This window comes from Phoca vitulina, unplaced genomic scaffold (genome assembly GCF_004348235.1).
Source record: "Phoca vitulina isolate PV1807 unplaced genomic scaffold, GSC_HSeal_1.0 scaffold12, whole genome shotgun sequence".
NCBI lineage: Eukaryota > Metazoa > Chordata > Mammalia > Carnivora > Phocidae > Phoca > Phoca vitulina.
Window position 1 is genome coordinate 132,135 of NW_022589715.1, and position 20,218 is coordinate 152,352.

Sequence of the window (20,218 nt, forward strand, 5' to 3'; positions counted from 1 at the left end):
TCTTACTAAAAAACATCATCTTATAAATGATAAGCGATGCAAAATAGTAAAACTATTTTGGTGCTCTTTTTTGGAAAAAAAGACACATCACAGTTCTCAACACTTCCTTTACTTGTTGATGTTGATCATCTTTGATGGTCATCTTTCTAGAATATACTGTATTTCCTTAACTTTCACATTTTAACTTTACACATACATTAATATGTACGATTACTCATGTAACAGTTCTTACTTTCCCTCAAGAGCTTCTATTAAATCAGTATTGCGTCTTATAATTCATGATATCCTAGAATCAAGCAATAAGGTTCTGAGACAATTATCTGCTTTCTGAATATAACAACCATTTTTGTAAACATTGAGGATTACTACATGTCGCCATAACTATGAGATCCATTACAGTCCTTGCACTAAAAAAAATTCTTAAACAGTGACAATTCATCACTCAATGATGCCCTTATATTAAATAACTCATCAGACATTTCTTTCAAAATTTAGAGGTAGGTATAGTTTTGCTTTTCTTTACAGAATGTACACATTTACTCCTACCTAATAGTGAGAACTATATAAATTGACCCTATTTTTCCTATTTGCCAGATGGCTATTGGAAGGCTCAAAGTCAAATCTAAAGTCTGTTGCAATAACTTCTTGATTCAATTCATTGGTACTAAATTTCTACTTCTATTTCAGAGGTCTTTTGATAGAGTGGCCCCAAATCTTTTGTGAAATGAATGAACAATTAAATGAATAATCTTAGACAAGAAACTTCTGACTCGCTGTCAACTGTAGTTAGAGTAATATCCTTGGAAGCAATCAAGATGAATATTCTTTGAATCTGAACTACTTCAGGTTTATACTAATGCATTCTCTTTTCCTTGTTTCAGGAGATAGCTGTTAGTTTTCGCTGTCAATAATCCCTGTGACTGGGACATAACTATCTAATCTGAAAACTGCTACTCTTCACGTACAGAGAAAAATGCATGTACTTTGTGATAACCATTTGGTACTCGAAAGTCTTTTCTGCTTATTTCCAAGTTCAGAACTTCTGTTTCAAATAACTGAAGTTGGTCAAACCTGCCTTAATCACAAGTAAAAAGTCTAACTGTATTTAGAAATACTGCCTTGTTCACATGGACCATTTTCACTGTAACTTTCACTTAAAAACTACTTCTGAAGTAAGAGAAAAATACATAAGATATTTTGAATACTTTAAAATACTAAATCAACATGTGATTTAAAAAGAATGACAGAATGCACAGGAAATCAATGAGTAAATGTTTAACATTTTGCTATCTACCTCTTGCTACTCCTTAGGTATTTGCATTTTGTAGCTGAAGAATCGAGTAGAAATATTTTATGGGCTCTAAATAATATATCAATCAAGTAGCTAAATCCACACTATATAAAGCTACTACACTGAAAATGTAGCTTACTTAAACAGCTCAAACTTAGAATAATTTTAAAAAATTGCACAAGCATTTAAAAATTACTTGAGTAATTCATTCTGGTCAATATACATACAAAAAGCATCTAATTCAAAGTAAATAGTTTCCATCATCCTAGCCTGTATGTGGGGGTGGTGGTGGGGGAGGTGTGTGCAGACGCACACGCGCACACACACACACACAACTTCAGTTAAACACCTCTTGGAATTTGAATGCAAAAAATCTTTTGTATCTAATTATTAAAAAGAAGCTTATCAAGATTTTATTTAATGAGAAATAAAAGAAATGACAACACTAGCACAATACACTGTTCATAAATGCACCTTTAATCAAACATTTATTGTTGATTTAAAATATGTTATGATTTTGTGTAACTCATGAGCAGACATTTTGTTTTATAATACTTCTAACATTCAGTAAAGCTTATGCATCTAAACTGAGCAAACACAGTTGCCTATGTACCTGGAGAACTGGACTTGTATACTTTTATAAGTATGAATAAAGCATATCACATAGTAAGAGAAAATTACTTACCTGAAACTTATCCTTTCAGAAGGTACACTGGGAAAATGGATTCTTTGAGCCCCTGTTTCAACTCCAAGTATGAGCTTTCTAGCTTTAAGAGCCATTGACACTGCCCCTAGGGGCAGCACAAGCTTTGGAGCTCCCCTAGTGAGTATGTCAGTAGTTTCTTCAGGTGCCTTCCCTCAGTTCTTTTCAAATTCAAAAGATGAGAGGAAAAATAACCCAAGAAAAAAAATCCTGTAAAGCAGAAACCTTACTCTTTGAGGGAAGGAGGGTAGCTCATTTGTGAATCCATTCCAGAGCACGCTTTCTGAGAAAAAGAAATACAGGTAAGTAATTTTCCCATCTCCAAAGGTGACTGGTGATTAATGAGTGGATTCACAGAGTGTGGAGAGTAAGCTCCAGGGATGTCTGTTTAACACACAACAATCAACTAATGAGGACAAACATAACAATGAATGGTTTACAAGAACCAACACTACTTTTTAAGTACCTCAAAACAAAAAGTAAAAAAATATCAAATACCTCAACATTAAGCTAAACACTGGATTGCAGAAATAAACAATGAGCTTGGAAAGTTGATTTTAAAGCCCCCAAAAAGATTAGTGAACAAAACAGACTTTCAGACATATGTCCAGTAAAAATTGTACTGTTACACAATCACTTAATCACTTTATATGTTAAAGCATTTTCAATTGAGTTAACCCTCACAACAACCTATGAGATAGATTATTAGGTCATTTTATACTAAGGACCTAAACTGGGGACATTCGTAATTGAAATCGTGAAAAACTACCATGCTTTCATTCTAAAGTCTTAGTCATAATGTAAAAAAAGTATTAGTCTTCCCTCAAAAGATCAAAAATTTAAATATGTGGAATTAGTATGTATAAAATTTGAGAAGACAAATATGAAAGCTTGGATAAGATGTATTTCAGGAATTAGCTAACTTATACTTAAACCAATTGAAATTATTTAGAAAATAGTAATACCTTAGGTACCTAAGAGACTAACAACAGAAAGGAAAAAAGAACAGGCATGAATAATCACTTGTTAATATATATATTAAACTAGAAATCTGAATAAAGATAAAAATTCATAAATATTCTGGGGAATGCCACTTTTGATAGGTGACACATACTTATAAAAAAGAAATTATGTAAACCTAGACAAATATAAGTTTATATGTAAAAATCCAAAATTGAAGTGAGTGTAGTAAATTTTATTCATATTTTAATAAAATAATTTATCATTAACATTTACCAAGTAAATTTACTGAAGTTAATTTGCACTTAAAACTGCCATAAAAGGAAAATTAAGTAGAATGAATCGACTTTAAAAAAATCAATTTCTGTTAGATGCAGTTTCATTTAGAAACTTCTTAGAAGTTAATTAGAAATTATGTTAATGAAAGCTGTCAATAATCTAAATGTGAAAATATAAATTTCAGGGAGATCAGGAAAGTATAAATATTAACAGTATATATTATATATATGGAGAAGAGCAAAAACGAAAGTTAGGAAAACAGAACGAAAATTCCACCAATTAGAAAAACTAAAATAGGCCCAGTCAAAATTCTCTTATATGGAGCCATCTTATAGGACAAGAAACTTGATCAGAAAAAGTATGGAGATAACATTACCTAACCATAGTAAAAATCAAATACTAGCAGCAAATGTCCTTCACTTAGACCACAATCCTTGGTAGTAGCAGGAAGGGTGAAATGAGGTAGATCATCAAGTGTTAACTAGGAAACATGACCCTATTGGGCTAATTTTCATGTGGTTCAGACTAACGATAAAATAAAAGACAGAAATTGAAATGGTGAGGGTTTTTTTTTTTTTTCTGGCGGGGTGGGGTATTCAAATGAAGGGACAAAAAGAAGGGGCATAATAGAATCTAGGTTCCCACTCTCCCTTAGCTTTTCCCACCCAAAAAGAAAACTTGAGAATATTTTAATTTTCCTACTTTTTCTCTCTCTGATGTTTTTTTCAAGTCCTTATAAAATTTAAATGGGATCTGAAAGACGAAAATTTTTAAAGCAAAGTACACTTAAAAAAAATAAAGTCATTCTTGTAATGGATATTGGCTAACAAGTAAAATCAACCAGGCAAAACCCTTCCAATCACTGTCTCTAACACCAAACCTCTTGCCTTATTTTTAACAGAAGCTGGACATAATAGAAATAATGAATAGAAATGAAAAATGTTGTCACTGCTAGTAGTCTAATACATTATTGAACAAAACGAAATTCCACTGTAGGCATCTGAGTAACTTGTCAACTGTACCATAATCAATTAAGTGATTTTTCCTCAAAAATCAGCTATTTAGAAATGTACAGGGTGTTGACAGCTTAACTCAATGAAACTTTTAATATCTCTGAGTATGTGAGGAGCTGAATTCTTCCTGTGAAATGATTTCTAATTCAGTGTTATCATTACTTTGATATGGTAAAATCAATCTATATAGTATCCTTACAAAGAAGAAGAAGAAGGACAAGAAGAAGAAGGAGAAACCATTAAGAAATATCCTCAGAAGAAAAAACTAGATTTTTGAAATGGAAGTATAACATTCATTAATTTAGAAAAGATGACCAATGTCACCAGAGCATGAAATTTGAGAAATATGAAAATTTCTAAGACATTTTAACCCATAACTAGCCAATTATTCATATTACTTCAATTAGGCATATAAAATAGAAAATGAATCTTACTTTACAAGAATGATGGTTATTATTACTATTGTAGAAGGGAAACTACCAATCTTGGAATAGTATCCATGCAACACCTTCCACTTATCCCCAGATCTTCATCGAATTTCCTAATAAGAATTAGTACAGTGCTTTCCATAAGTACAAAGTAAGCACTTAATGAGTATTGTTAGTGACAGTGATACTAAAAAAACAAACACTTGGAAAAGTTCTATTACTTAACCACCAAATGTAAATATAAATATGTTTTAGTCTCTGGATAATTCTCATAACTAACATCTACCAACCTTTGGAAATTCTGAGTTCTTATTTGTAATTAGCACCAGGAAATCCTAGCTTACAATTTAAATGCCAAAATTTTCTAAAACACAGAAGATCAAATGGCCTAAATAACTTTCCAAGAATCTAGGTAGACTATAAAATTCATCTTTCTCTCTCAATATTGTACTTAAATACAGTACTTGGACTAGGGCTTGTTTGCTTTAGAACTCATTAATGAGGTAAAAAGAATGATTCAACAGAAAAGAGCAATTTTAAAGCATCTACTGATTTTTGTGTGGATTTATGCTGTGATTGCACATGGTACCAACCTTGAGGGAGAACCCAGATTCTAAAGAACAATATCAGGGGAACTGATTATTTAAATCATAAAAGTAATTTAAAGTGATTCATAAGAGCCTTAAAAGTGAAGAGGGAGGGGACACATGCTTCAAGAATTTTTAATTTCTAAAACATACGGACATGCTTTATTACCAACGCAAATTCACAATACTGAGAAAAATACCCTTTTTTCAACAATGATACTCCTTAGTTTTTAAGATCAACTATGACTAAACATCAGAATTTCCAAGCATCTACCCAGTCCTCACATCTAAGTAATATACTTATAATCCATAAAAAATAACTTCTGCCAAAGGTAGCAAACCAACTAGCCAATAGAATTGATTATTAAAGAACCCTGAGAACCTCTTAGGGAGTTTGGTAAGGTAGCATACCTACCTGCATAACCTAAGCCAGGACTTCCCAACCTCAGCACTAGATATTTGGGGCAGGATAATTCTTTGATGAGGACTGTCCTGGGCATTAGAGGATGTTTATTTAGCAGCTTCTCTGGACTCCACTAAGTAGATGCCTAAAGCATCCCCACTTCCAACCCCACCCCACTGTAATGACCAAAAATGTCTCCAGGCATTTCCAAATGCCCCCTCATAAGACAATCAGCCCCAGATGAGAAATTAGTGCCTTAAACCAAAATACTTATCTATAAGGGAGGATAGCTCTCTTAAAATGATCTCAACGCCATTCACAGAGCAAGGTAAGAGAAAATACCAGCCTAACCAGGACAGATATTGAGTCAACTCTGGTAATCAATGCTTAAGACACATAAAGCCAGGGCTCCCTATATCTCATTGAGGATGTTTTTCTGGCCATTCTAGTACTCTATCTTAAAATTTATAGTCTTGTGCCTTATGTTTTCTCTATAATCAAAGAAATAACTGAAGGATGAACAGATATTGGCATCCTCAAGCCAATGAGAGATGTCCTAAAAGGAACAGGATTCAAAAATACTCTAGAACAGCAATGGATAAAGGAGAGCAAATTATATTCAAAGACTCAAAAAATAAAATTTACTCAAAGAGGCATCCACAAATGTCTTTCTTTATGATCTATTTACTGTGAAGTTTCCTTACTCTTTTTATTCACAATAACAAAAATCACTTAAGAGTCCTTACCCTTATAAACCATTACCAACGAAGACCACAATGCTAATAGCCAACATGTTACATTCTTTGGAGGGTAGTTCTAAACTGATGGCAAAAATTAAGTACCAAAGGAAAAGTAGAAAGAAAAAAACACTAATTACAAAAAAAGAAATGCGGAAAAGGACTGGCATAGCACACAGTGCTCTTCTACCTTCTAAAGAAGAGTATTTGTTATATCTATGAAAAAAACTAACTTCAGAGAATCTACCACTCAACTCAACCTGGAAATAGGGTTAAAAGATCTTAACTCCCACTAATGTAAGTGGCTAAGCAAGGATGCCCTCACAGTGTGAATCCAATTATACCAGTCGCCTTTGGAAATGTATCCATAATCCACTATCATAATCTGATCCTTTTTAAAAGACTTTTTTATTCACTTTTAAACATTGCAGATAAAAGTAAAACTTTCCAAGGGAAGTGATAAGGAACTGAAAATCAGAGCTTAGAGTGAAAAGATACCATTAACCACAAGTATATATTATCTACCATAATACGTTAAAATCTAGAACTTACCCCAATGGCAGAAATCAGAAGAAACCACAAAGAGATTACTAGGATCCGCTAGATATTTACTGAAGAGTTTTCCGAATTCCTGTTCTTTTGACTCACTCAGAGCTCCAACCAGTACAGGAATAATGGTAAACTCATCCTTATGGCTTAAAGAAAACAGAAAAAGAAAAAAAAAAGTCATTTAAGAAGTAGAAGAATAAAAATAGTTTTCCAATGTGTTGGCACTAAAAAGTGGAACATTTATTAATAATGGTAATAGTAAGATACATACTGTTGAATTTTTTAATCTATAAATGAAATGTTTAAAGAAGACCATTTAAAAATAAGAGAGATACAGAATACTAAAAATATCTATTTAAATACAGAAATGTACAATACTTCTTTAGGTAAACAAAGCTATTTTACTAGCAGGTGTAATAATGTCCTCAAATATAAAAATAAGCCCATCAGACCATCACCAAGTCAAGTCTTCTCAACTACCCATCAAAGCTACAATCATCTGCCTAATCCTTCCGCAATTTTAAAAGAGCATTAAACTCTTCCTCAATATTTTAATCCTATCCTGTTATAAATACCACCACTTCTGGCACTTTATAAACCTACCAAGTGAGACCTACAAAACTTAATCTTGGCTCCCATAAGAAACACCAACTGCACCTTATACCTACACTAATAAAGAGATACAGGACAGTATGAAGATACAACTCAAATTTCACTGGCATCTAGGGTGGACATAGAATTCAAGGAAGTAGGTATTAATTTCTAGCAGCAAGAAAAAGACACCACACCCACCCACAATGTTTATGACATACCCACAAGTCCCTTTTTCACTCTACAGATTGACAGATTTATGGAAAAGGAACAGAGCAGATTAATAAAGAATAACTATGATGGGCTATAGAAATAGATGTTCATCCAAAGCCTTTTAAAATTTTCATTACAGTGAAATTTTACTTACATATATTCAATATTATTTATATTCTAAATGATCCCAGATTGGAATTTTAGAAGCGTGAATCATGTTTGTCTGACTTGTTCTGAACAGGACTTTAAAAAAAAAAAAAAAAATCACCATTATAATAAATGCTTTTTAATATGATAATCTGACACTTAACTGATGTAGGACAAACAGAATTCATAAAAGAGTTTTTAAAAATACTAAGTTTAAGTTTATTCCCAAAATAAGTGTTAGCCCAGCTTCATAAAGCTAAATTCAGGGCACCCAAGCGCCTCCCCCAGAAAGACCCCCTTACCCTTGTCAATTGCGAAATAAACAGATCATACAGATCTCCAGTCCCTCTGCAATGCAGGGGCTTCTTGGGCAGAATCTGCATCTATGGAGTAAGAAAAAAAGAGGAAGCTGGCAGAGGAAGCTGCCATGGAATATCTCTTTCTCTGACTCTTTTACCAGTTTGCTGAACAACTGCATGAATGAATAGGGGCTCTTCAATAAGTTAAGAGTGATTATCATTTGAAAGGAAAGAATTTGAGCTCTAGTAAAAATTCAAGAAGATTGTTATGAACTGTTCTAACTTCAAGTACTATCTACATAAATAAATAAATAAAGATCATCAAGGAGTATGTAAGTAATTATATAACATGGTAGGGGCGCAGTTACATAGAGTATAAAAAACAAGAAGTCAGAAGAAATAGGTTCAAGTACCATCTCCGTCACATAATAAAAGTTGAGAGGGTGGGTAAATTACTAATCTAAAAATGTATTTCCTTATCTGTAAAATGATCATAATTACAGTATCTATTTTTTAAAATTGCTACGAAGTAAGAAACACTACCGGGAAAGTACTTTGTCAACAATCATTGGCTCACTCTAAAGAAATAATACATGTCTACGATTCCATAGAGCCACCAAACCATTCACTTACCCTCAGCCTCAGCTTGCAAATCTATCTATACCAAAGTAAAAGGCTCATACTTAGAAATCTAAGCTTTGAATCAACATCTACCTCCTTGTTATTTCTAAAAAAAAAAAAAAAAAAATTTACTTGTTGTCCTGTATTTCCACAAAGTATGAATTAGAAAAAAGAACATTTGGCTTTGAAATGTAATATTCCTAGATTTTAGAATTCAAGTTGTCAATTTGGTCTTCCCCAGCGAGGGTGTACAAAATCTCACCCTCAAAAAATAATTACAAAACTGTCAAAAAAAAAAAAAAAAAACCATTTTGTGCTCTAGAAATTAACCAGACAAAAAACACAATAAGAATAGTTTATTCATGTAAAATAACTGAACTTCTCGGGAAGAACAGTAGGAGTCTGGCTTCTTACCAGGAGCTACCTCCATCCCCCTGCCCCACTCCACCAACATGATGAGGTTGGCTGTGAAAACCAGCAGCTTCATTGCTGAAGGGAACTGACTTTGATTTGGAGCTGAGAGCAGAAAACTCACACCCAGCAGGAAACAGAAAGGCCTGTAGCTCTGGTAGCCTGAGATTACAGCACCAGTGGCGGCAAGCCACAAACCTGAGGAGTACCTAGAAATTCAACAGGGAGATTCTGGAAAGAAGAGAGCCACAGAGGGACCCGATAAATTCACATATTCTGAAGAAAGGATTGATGCCCTCCACATAACCCCGTCTGAGTAGAAGGCAGCAAGCACATATGTGCAGGGGAGACCCATAAGGTCCCAAGCTACCCCAAAATGCCAGCTAATTAGGAGAGCATGCCCAAGGGAAAGTGGAGACCTGAGAGAAACCAACATCACACATCCCAGGCTGACTGGAAATCCGCATGCACACATAGGGAGACCAGAGAAGACCCAAGAGAAAGGAAAGGAGGCAAGCTAGAAAATGGCCCAAATTTTGAATATGCTCCCCAAACTATACCTAATCCACCAGCAGAGGATGAAAGCCTTACTGGCCCAAGGTGTTCAATCACAGCCTCCAACCAATCATTAGCTAAGCACTAAGCAATGCAGACACAAAGGTGAACTCTAGAAAGCCAAATTATAAGAAATTTTGAAAAGCTGAGGAGATACATCAGTAGCCACAATTTTGGGAGGGGTAAATTCTGCATACCAGGCCAACAAAGTTACTCAAAAAAAAAAAAAAAAAAGTGAATGAAGAACGAATGAAACAACCGCCACCACCACTACCACCTGTAGAAAATTTTAATAAAACCAGAATCAAGTTGCTATAATACATGATTTTAAGAGTCCAGTTTTAAGAAAAAATTACGAGCCACAAATACAAGAAAGTGTAACACATTCTCAGGGGAAAAAGAAAAAAAAAAGTAGCCATTAGAAGCTGTATCCACATGGGACCAGATTTAGCAAAGACTTCAAAATAATTATTATATGTTCAAAAAAATCAAGGAAACTATGCTTTAAAAAGTTAAAATATGGCAATGACTAAATAAGTAGTAAATATCAACAAAGAAATGCAAGCTATTAAAAAGAACTAAATGGAAATTTTAGAGTTGAAAAGTATAGCAAATGAAATTAAAAATTTACTAGATGGTCTGAAAATATTACATAAAGAAGCTGTGAAATTAAAGATAAAATAAATCATCCAATCTGTAGAGAGAAAAAAAAAAGATTTGAAGAAAAAAGAACAGAGCACTGGAGACTTGTAGACAACATCAAACATACCAGGACGCATACAACAGGAGTCCCAAAAAGAGGTACAGTAAAACTAGCAGAAAAAATAATGGCTGAAAACTTTCCAAATTTCATGAAAAACATTAATCTACAGTTCCAAGAGACTCAACAACCCAAAGTAGAATAAGCACAAAGAGATATCCATCTAGATACACTATAATAAAACTGATGAAAGTCAAAGACATGGAGAAAATCTTAAAAGCAGCAAAAGGAAAATGACTCATTACTTACAGGATAGTGTTTTCAATAAATGGTACTGGAATAACTGAATAACCATATTAAAAAAAAAAAAAAAAAGGTGAACTTAGATCTTTACCTCATACCACACACAAGAATTAACTCAAATTGGGTAACAGACATATCTATAAGAGCTAAAATAACAACACTTCTGGAACAGGGGTCAGCAACAATCTTTTTAAAGGGTCCACAAAGTAAATAATAAATATTTTCAGTTTTGGGTGCCATACAATCTCCATAACCACTCAACTGTCACTGTAAAGAGAAAGCAGCCACAGGTGATATGTAAATGAGTGGGTGTGGATGGCTATGTTCCAATAAAACATTTACAATAACAAGTTGTGGGCCAGATGTGGTCTGCAGAGGGTAGTTTGCTGATTCCTGTTCAAGAAGAGAAAATCTCTGTTACCCTGAATTAAACAAAGATTTCTTAAATACACCAAAAGCTAAATCCACACAAGAAAAAAATGATAAAATGAATTCATCAAAAACTTTTGCTCTTCAACAAAGCAAAATAACCTGTATCTAGAATACGTCAAATCTCCTACAACTCAGTAAAAAGACAAATTATCAAATTTAAACTAGGGCAAAATATATGAACAGACATTACACAAGAGAAGACATACAAATGACTAATAACAACACTGAAAAGTTGCTCAACATCATGAGTCACTGGAAAGATGCAAATTAACACCAAATGAGGTTACACTATACATCGATCAGAATGGTTGTAATCAAAAAGACTGACAATAACAGGTATTGGCCAGAATAGAGAGAAACTAGAACCCTCACGCATTGCTGCTGGAATATAAAATGGTGCCATCACTTTAGAAAATAGTTTGGCAGTTTCTGAAAGAGTTAAAACATAGATTTATAGGACCCAGCCACATCATTCCTAAGTATCTATTCAAGAGAAATGAAAACATATGTTCACAAAAAGACTTGTAGAAGAATCTTTATAACATTATTCCTACTAGCCAAAAATGGAAGTGACCTAAATGTCCATCAACTGGTGAATGGATAAACAAAATATGGTATATTCACATAATGTAATAACTTTGGCAATAAAAAGGAATGAACTATTGATATATACTACAACATGGATGAACCTCAAAAACAGTATGCTAAGGGAAAAGGATAGATAGATAGATACAAAAGACATTTCATATGATTCCATTCATATGAAATTTCCAGAAAATACAAATCTACAGAGACAGAAATCAGATAAATGGTTGCTTAAGAATTAGAGTCAGAGGGGCACCTGGGTGGCTCAGTCGATTAAGCATCTGCCTTCGGCTAAGGTCATGATCCCAGGGTCCTGGAATGGAGCCCCGCGTCAGGCTCCCTGCTCAGCAGGGAGTCTGCATCCCCCTCTCCATCTGCCTCTCCCCCAGATCATGCTCTCTCTTTCTCCCAAATAAATAAATAAAATCTTAAAAAAAAAAAAAATTGAGAGTCAGAGCCGGAACTGCCCTCAAATGCACACAAGGTTTCTTTTTCGTGTAATGAAAATATTCTCAAACTAGATTATGAGAATGATTGCACAACTCTATAAATTTAACTAAGAATCATTGAGTTGTACTCTTATGTGAGTGAATTTTATAGGATGTAAATCATATTTCAATAGAGCTGCTAAAAGAAAAAAAAAAAGAAAACCCACCTTTGCCCCCTGCAAACTGTGCTACCTGCAGCAGGTTACCTAGAACCACCCTAAGCCTCAACTGGTCATTAGTAGAAATAGAGTTAATAATACTTACCTTGCTTACAAGGCTCTTATGAGCACTTCAGTAATGGAGAGGAAAGTTTTATCTCTTCTTTTTCTGTCCTATACCTTAAACCATACCGCAGAAAATTAATATATCCAAGATGTGTAACAGACTAAAAAGAACTGAAATCCCAGAACCATGAGAGGAACACTCCCTTTAAAAACAAATATTACTATATCACCAATACTCTTGAAGGCACAGTGCATTAAAAATCTACATTCTAGTATCTGAGGACCTTGACTGAGGCCACAATCAGAAAGGAAAAGTGAAATTTTAAGATCTAATACAAACACAAGATATAAGAAGCGTTAGAACGGCATTTAATTGAGTCAGAAACTTATGGCAGCCTCGAATTGGAAAAAGAGGAATGGGAATCTTGCAGGAGAATTAACCTAGCAGGTCTGTTGCAGCAATTTTTAGAAGGGGCTGCTTGCAAAGACTAGCCCTTGGCTCTTACATTGTTCCTTCCTTACGTTGATTAAGGCTGTTTTACCCACTTGGGACACCGTACCAGTTAACCTGGATTGTAAACAAAATGATAATGGCAAACACCCACTTTCCTTCTGAGAGTCTAGAATTTCAGTAGCTGGGGCTATTTAGGCAGGCAGAGAGTCCCTACATGATCAGCCCCCAATCAAAATCCTGGATTTTGAATCTTAAAGCAGGCTTCCCTGGCCAGAAAAATTGCACATGTGTTACACTGGTGGAGGAAGCACATTCTATTCAGCCCATCCTATGAGAGAGAGAATGTTGGAAGCCTCCACCTGGATCCCTCCAGATTCTGCCTGGTGTGTCCTTTTCCCTTGCCGGTCCTCTTGTGTATCCTATCTTTTCCAATAAACCATAATCATGAATAAACTGTGAGTCCTTCTAATGAACCTTCAAATGTAAGGCTGGTGGTGGAACCCTTGAAACAGGTGTTAAAGGCAAAGTGGCATAAAGGAATCATAACTGCAGAGTTTTAGGGGAGCCTTATAAAAAATAATTTCTCATCTTTTCTTTCTGATCAAATTCACCTTCAGACCACAGAGACATGCATATAGACTTTGTACAGAATACTTTCACTCACTATAAGAAAGAACAAACTAAAAAGATCCAGAAAACATCAGGCAGAACCAAAGAACTGGGGAAGGAGGAAGAGAGAGGGAAAACAGGGAGGCAAGCTAGCTATCAATGACAACTCAGATTAAGATATAAGTCATTATATGGGCGCCTGGGTGGCTCCGTCATTAAGTGTCTGCCTTTGGCTCAGGTCATGATCCCAGGGCCTGGGATCGAGTCCCACATCGGGCTCCCTGCTTGGCGGGAGGCCTGCTTCTCCCTCTCCCACTCCCCCTGCTTCTGTTCCCTCTCTCGCTATCTCTCTGCTGAAAAATAAATAAAATCTAAAAATAAATAAATAAATAAATAAAATCTTTAAAAAATATTTAAGTCATTATAAGTCTTTGCTGTTTCATCAGTTAAGTGAATCTAATCAGATTACCAAAATGAACTTCAAAGGTTAGGTATCTTTCTTAATTTCCATTTGAGTAAGAATACTGAGAAAAAAGGTTTACACAAGGGCAGGCATATTTCAGGTACTACTCAACCACCTGAAGCAAAATAATCTTATCACAAATTGGTTAAGCTTGCTGTCAAAATTATGAATTCCCATATTTTATTAAGAACAAGTCAACATTTCCATGCCCTATATTCCCTTAAACTTATACCTATTTCTGGCTTTACCATCTCTGATAATGGCACATTATTAGGCCTTTCACTCCTGCATGCTCTTAAAACCATGTTACTCCCCCAGACAGAAACATTGACCAAGTTCTGCAGATTCTAACCTTCCAGTGTCTCCCACCATCTGCTCGGTAGCTACCCATCTGCCACTGCCTTAGTTCAAAGCCCCATGATCTCTTTACTAAACTACTTCTAACAACCCTTTCCAACTCTAATCCATCCTGCACTGTACCATCACACCGTCAAGGAGTAGTATTTGGGACACCTGGCTGGCTTAGTCGGTAGAGCATGCGACTCTTGATCTCAGGGTCGTGAGTTCAAGCCCCACACTGGACATGGAACCTACTTAAAAGAAAAGAAAAAAAGAGTAATATGCTTATGATTTCAAGTTCTAACCATGTCCTTCCTTTGACGAGGAACTTTTACTAGCTCTATACCAATCACAGAATAAAATACAAATATCTTACAATGACATTCAATGACCTCTATAAAATGGTCCCAACCTACTGTTCCAACTTCCAAATCCTGCCTCTCTTACTCTGTGTTTCTACAGGTCACCTACCCAAATGCCTCCAGCTCCAGGTTAGTATTATACATGCATTAAAAGTTGGATAAGGTATAAGATAACAGGAAGTGGTAGGACTAATATCCAATTAAAAATATTCATATATAAAGAAAACTTTTTCTAACTATACAGGCCAAACAAAAAACATCTACAGACATACCTCAGTTACTAGGCAAGCCTTTTTGCAACTTCCTTAAGCTAAGGTAAATAGCTTTCCGTTCTTAAGCCCCAGGTTTTCCTACTCCTATACTTTCTATTTACAGAACTCCCTTTCCCACAGAAACCTGCCCCACTTTGTGAAAATTACAGCCATCTTCAAAGTCCACTTAAATGCTATCTATGCCAGGAAGCCACTTATATGCTCCCCTAAGTTTATCTCTCTGCTCCCACATCCCCTTTTTGGGATCCCATAGACTCTTCAACTGCACTTAATACATTTTGGAATTATATTACATCTAATTATATACATTTCTTATCTTTCTTTTTTTAAAAAAGATTTTATTTATTTATTTGACAGAGAGAGAGAGACAGGGAGAGAGGGAACACAAGCAGTGGGAGCAGGAGAGGGAGAAGCAGGCTCCCCACTGAGCAGGGAGCCCAATGCAGGGCTTGATCCCAGGACCCTGGCAGACGCCCAACGACTGAGCCACCCAGGCACCCCACATTTCTTATCTTTCTTACCAGGCTATATGCTGAGGAAATACACAATGTTTGCTTATTTTTCTATTCCCCATCATTCCTTGCACACAGGTTAGTACAGTTAAGTAGCTCTGTAACATTTGAAAAATGCATATTAACCAAAATTTTTAAAACTTGACAGGAAATATCTTAAACCACCTGCTCAGCAGAAAGCCTGCTTCTCCCTCTCCCACTCCCCCTGCTTGTGTTCCCTCTCTCGCTGTGTCTCTGTCAGGTAAATAAAAAAAATCTTTAAAAAAAAAAAAAACTTAAGGGAGGAGAATTGCCATTAGGGGGACAAAATGAGTTTTGTTTGCTAGCCTACCTAATTATTCCCCATATATAATAAAATACATTATTTGTGACTTAAAGAAACATCATAAAAGAAGTCTCTAGTGTGTTCTTGAGGTGGTGGTAAAGAATTCCTTTTTCAACCCAAAATAGCAAGTACTAGAGAATAAAATCAGAGCTATAAACTAGTAAAAAGTTCTTCAGAGAGAGGGAAAATGATATAGGTCAGAAACTCAGATCTACTTTAAGAAAGAAAGCACATTAGAGAAGAAATAAAGATAAAATAACATCTTTAGTTTATTTCATTTGATTTTTCTTATTCTTAATTAATCCAAGAGACAACAATTTCTTCAAAAACTAAGAGTAACAACGCGTTGTAATCATAGCTTATGAATGACTGCAGTGTTACCAGGAACAGGAAGAACAAACTGGAAACACCGCAAGGTACTTGCATACCTGTGAAGCAGTACAGTGGTATTTTAAAGTGCACTTGGATTAGTTGCAAATGCATGTTGTAAACCTTACAGCAACCACTAAAAAAGGTTTTTAAAAAAAGTACTATAATTGATATGCTGAGAGGAAAAAAATGGAATCATTAAAATGCTCAATTAAAACCACAGAAGGCAGAATAACAGAAAACAAAAAAGAAATAAAGAACACGGGCAATAAGTACAAAGCAGTAACAAATATGACAGATATTAATCCAACTATATCAATAATCCTTTAATAGGTGAATGGATAAACTGTGAACATCTATAAAATAGAATATTCTTCAGCAATAAAGAGAAATAAGCTATCAAGCCAAAAAAAGATATGGAGGAATATTGAAAGTATACTATTAAGTTAAAGAAGCCAACCTGAAAAGGCTGCATACTGTACGATTCCAATTATATGACATTCCAGAAACTATATGACTATATACTATGGAGATAGTAAAAAGGTAAATGGTTACCAGGGGATGGTTAGGGGCAATGAAAGGGGAGAGGATGAACAGGAAGAGTACAGGGGATTTTTAGGACAGTGAAATGATTCTGTATGGTACTATAATGGTAGATAACAAGGACTTCCGGCATTTGATAAAACCCATAAATTATGTAACACAAAAAGGGAACCCTAATCAAACTATGGACCTAGTTATTAATAATGTATCAATATTTCTTCATCAACTGTAACAAATGTACCATACTAATGCAAGATATTAAGAACAGGAAAAACTGTTCAGTTAATAGTACTTAATACCATACAAAGCCATAGTAGTGTTCTCACTCAGGGAACTCAAACATATAATCAATATGGATAAACACAAGAATTACAAGACTGCAGCTTAACAATCTGGGTAAACTGGGTAAAATCAAGTTGCTGTTTTTTAATAATAGTCTAAGTACTCCAAGAGTTATCAAATCCTAACCACACTGAATTTGTAAGACTGGCTAGAACCTAAAGCAGAAGATGGAACATATTTAAATACACTGTACTGTACTATCAAGTTGTCTATGTTCCAAAATATTAGCAGTAACAGAAAGTATTAAATGGCTAAGAAGAAAATGATGATACTTTCATAGTGAACATGAATGGTTTTATAGTGCCATATCTCTCAATGAAACATTTTCAAAGTTACTAAAGCATCCTATGTACTCTGCACATTTTTCTGAACAAAAATAGTGAAGTTGACGTAAAGGAACTGTTTTATATCTGGACTGTGATGAATATATACAACTCTGAATTTGTCAATACTCATAGAATTCTATGCCTTAAAGAGTACATTTTACTGCATATAAATTACCCAAAACAATTAATTAAAATTTTAAACTGTAACAAACAGTAAATGGGAATGATACAGAGAGAGGAATATGTGGGGGGATGTTAAAGGTAACTGAACAAGAAAAAAGAAGGGCTGGGATCCAATGCTATTAATCTTCAGAGTTAACTAGTTTTTTTTTTTTTCAAGATAGATGGTTTCTATATATCCTAACTTAACTCTCTCAATACAATTATAAGCGATGTAAAAATTATTATGCATTTCAATAATAAAGATAATATATGGAAAAAAGGATCGGAATAAAGTATGTAAGATATGATCTCTTGTTTACATGTTTTAATTTACACAAATAAGTATTTGTACATATAAATCTTATATAGATAATATAAACATACAAGCACATATATGTTAGTATATACATAACAATGTTTACTCTCAAATGAATACTGTTGAGGGGAAGCAGGGAGGCTTTAACTCTTCATTTTATGCTTCTTGATGCTGTTGACACTTCAAACCATGTACAGTCCTGTACAAGTATTTTTTTAATGTCAATAGGGTTAACTAAGCAAGGAGATTATGGGTCATTTTATGTTTTCTCCCTTATACTACTCATTATTTCTTTTAAAAGTTCTAATGAATATTATTCTTTAAATCTGTTTAAGATAACACACAGAATTATAAATAATACCTTAGGTATTTAATTTAAAAAATCTGTAATGACTATAGTGAAAAAAATGAAAGAAAAGTTAGAAAATTAAATGGTCGAATGATTAAAGCATTATACAGACATATTCTAGAAAGTTCTACGTATACTCAATAAAAAGAAGTAAAAATGACATGGAAATATGTCTATAATATGAAACTCAGTTAGTAAGAACATTTGACCTCATTTTGGGAAAAAATTTAATATTTAATAATGGGAAGATCATTATTAATTCATTCAACAGTTAATTACGGGAATCCTTTTGTGTACCAGGTCCTGAGCTGGGCACAGAAAGTACAGTAAAAACAAGCTGTCCTCAGGCAGGGAGCAGGTAGGGGACTACCAAGGAAGGGGGACATATGCAGGCAATCACCAAAAGAGCTATTTAATTACAGTGGTACTATGGTAAGCTATCTTCAAGTATAATCCCTGAAAATTCCTCCCACTCCTGAATGCCCATGTCACCCCTCCCATCAAAAGTAGAATCTCTTTCTCCCTCCCCTTGAACCTAGCCTTGCAACTTACAGTGAGGAGAATGAGGCCTAAGTAACACTGTGCCAGTTCCAAACCCAGATATTAAGATGCCTGAAAATTTCTAGTTTTGCTTTCTTGCTGCCCTCAACTGCCATGTACCTCATGATAGTCCACGCCTATCTGAGGAGAGGGATACCATATGAAGAGACAGGCCCTGAAGGATAAGTGACAACAGGTGAGATGGAGAGCACCGAGACAAGAACAAAGGTGCTTCAGTAGACAACCAGCATCGCAGCCCCAGACAAGAAGTGAGGGTGCCCTAGAGCCTTCAGCCTAAGTCAGCTTGCTTCAACTGGCAGCAGATGGAACACAGACCCGTTGTCACCACTCACCCCTGACCAAACTTCTAGTTCACAGAGTCATAAGCAAAAAACATAGGCACTTTGAGGTAATTTGTTATGCTACAAATTACGTGAGATAAAAAGTGGTGCTTGGAAAGGGTACTACTGGAACAGAAACCTAAAACACTGGCTTTGAGGACACTGAGGCAGGCAGAAGCTGGAAGGGCGAGGAGGAGAAAGGGAACTGCCAGAGCAGTAAGGAAATGGCCACACAAGGCCAGAAGAAAAGGGGCCCATATTATATATGGGCAGAACAATCAGCAGAATGATCACAGGTATAATAACTTGGGACATTAAAAATATACCTAGTGAACCTATTATAGATCTAGCTAGGATTTCCAGGCAAAATATTCAAAGTGTCACTGGCTACTTTGTAGCCAAGTATGAGAAGGTAAAAAAAGAAAAACATGAGCTTTAAGGAATTACAAGCAGAATTTAAAGGAAATATTTCTAAACAAGAGTTGCTTGGTTGGAAAATAGCTGTGTCTCGTCACTAGCCTCTACAGATAGCAAAAGACTGTCAAAGAAACAACATGAAGACAAAGATCAAATCCAGAGTACTGCCAATAAATCATGGGCTCACAATCATCAAATCAAAAATTCATCTCTAAAATCCTTTATTAAGACCACAGAAAGACTTAATAAGATTGGGCTTACATTCTCTCTTAGGTAGGCAAAAGGGCTTCTAAGAACCTTACAGGACCCTATATTGGGATCCAAAGTAGAGAGAGTCCTCTCACTCACTGAACTGTGGGTGTGACTATTGCCTAATGGAATGCACTTATAATCTGATATACAGAAAACCCACAATGTTTAATGGAGTTCTACCAGTTTAGACTAAAATAAACACTGTTCCAAATGAAAAGAGGCTTTTAAGTTTTCAAACTGTCACGTACATGAAGCAGACAGAAATGAATACTCAGGTGTAAACAAGGCCCATTTCATGGAGAAGTAAAAATGAGTCAGCGAGTAGAGCCAAGAGCCCAAAAGACCAAGCCCCAAGGGCTCGGAAAAGTAAGGAATTATGAAGCCACTACTACAAGTCAGAACAAGC

The 20,218-nt window shown here is 35.1% G+C and overlaps 1 protein-coding gene across 3 annotated transcripts in view; it reads right to left on the bottom strand.

Moving 5' to 3' along the window:
* MEMO1 (mediator of cell motility 1) overlaps positions 1 to 20,218 on the bottom strand; it is a 119,668-nt gene that overhangs the window by 13,649 nt on the left and 85,801 nt on the right. For 2 of the 3 annotated variants that reach the window (XM_032410241.1, XM_032410240.1), the window contains one exon: positions 6,954 to 7,096. The exons of the other annotated variant lie outside the window; for it this stretch is intronic. In XM_032410241.1, coding sequence (XP_032266132.1) covers positions 6,954 to 7,096 — 143 coding nt within the window. The remainder of the gene's footprint in view (positions 1 to 6,953; positions 7,097 to 20,218) is intronic. 3 annotated transcript variants of the gene reach the window in all.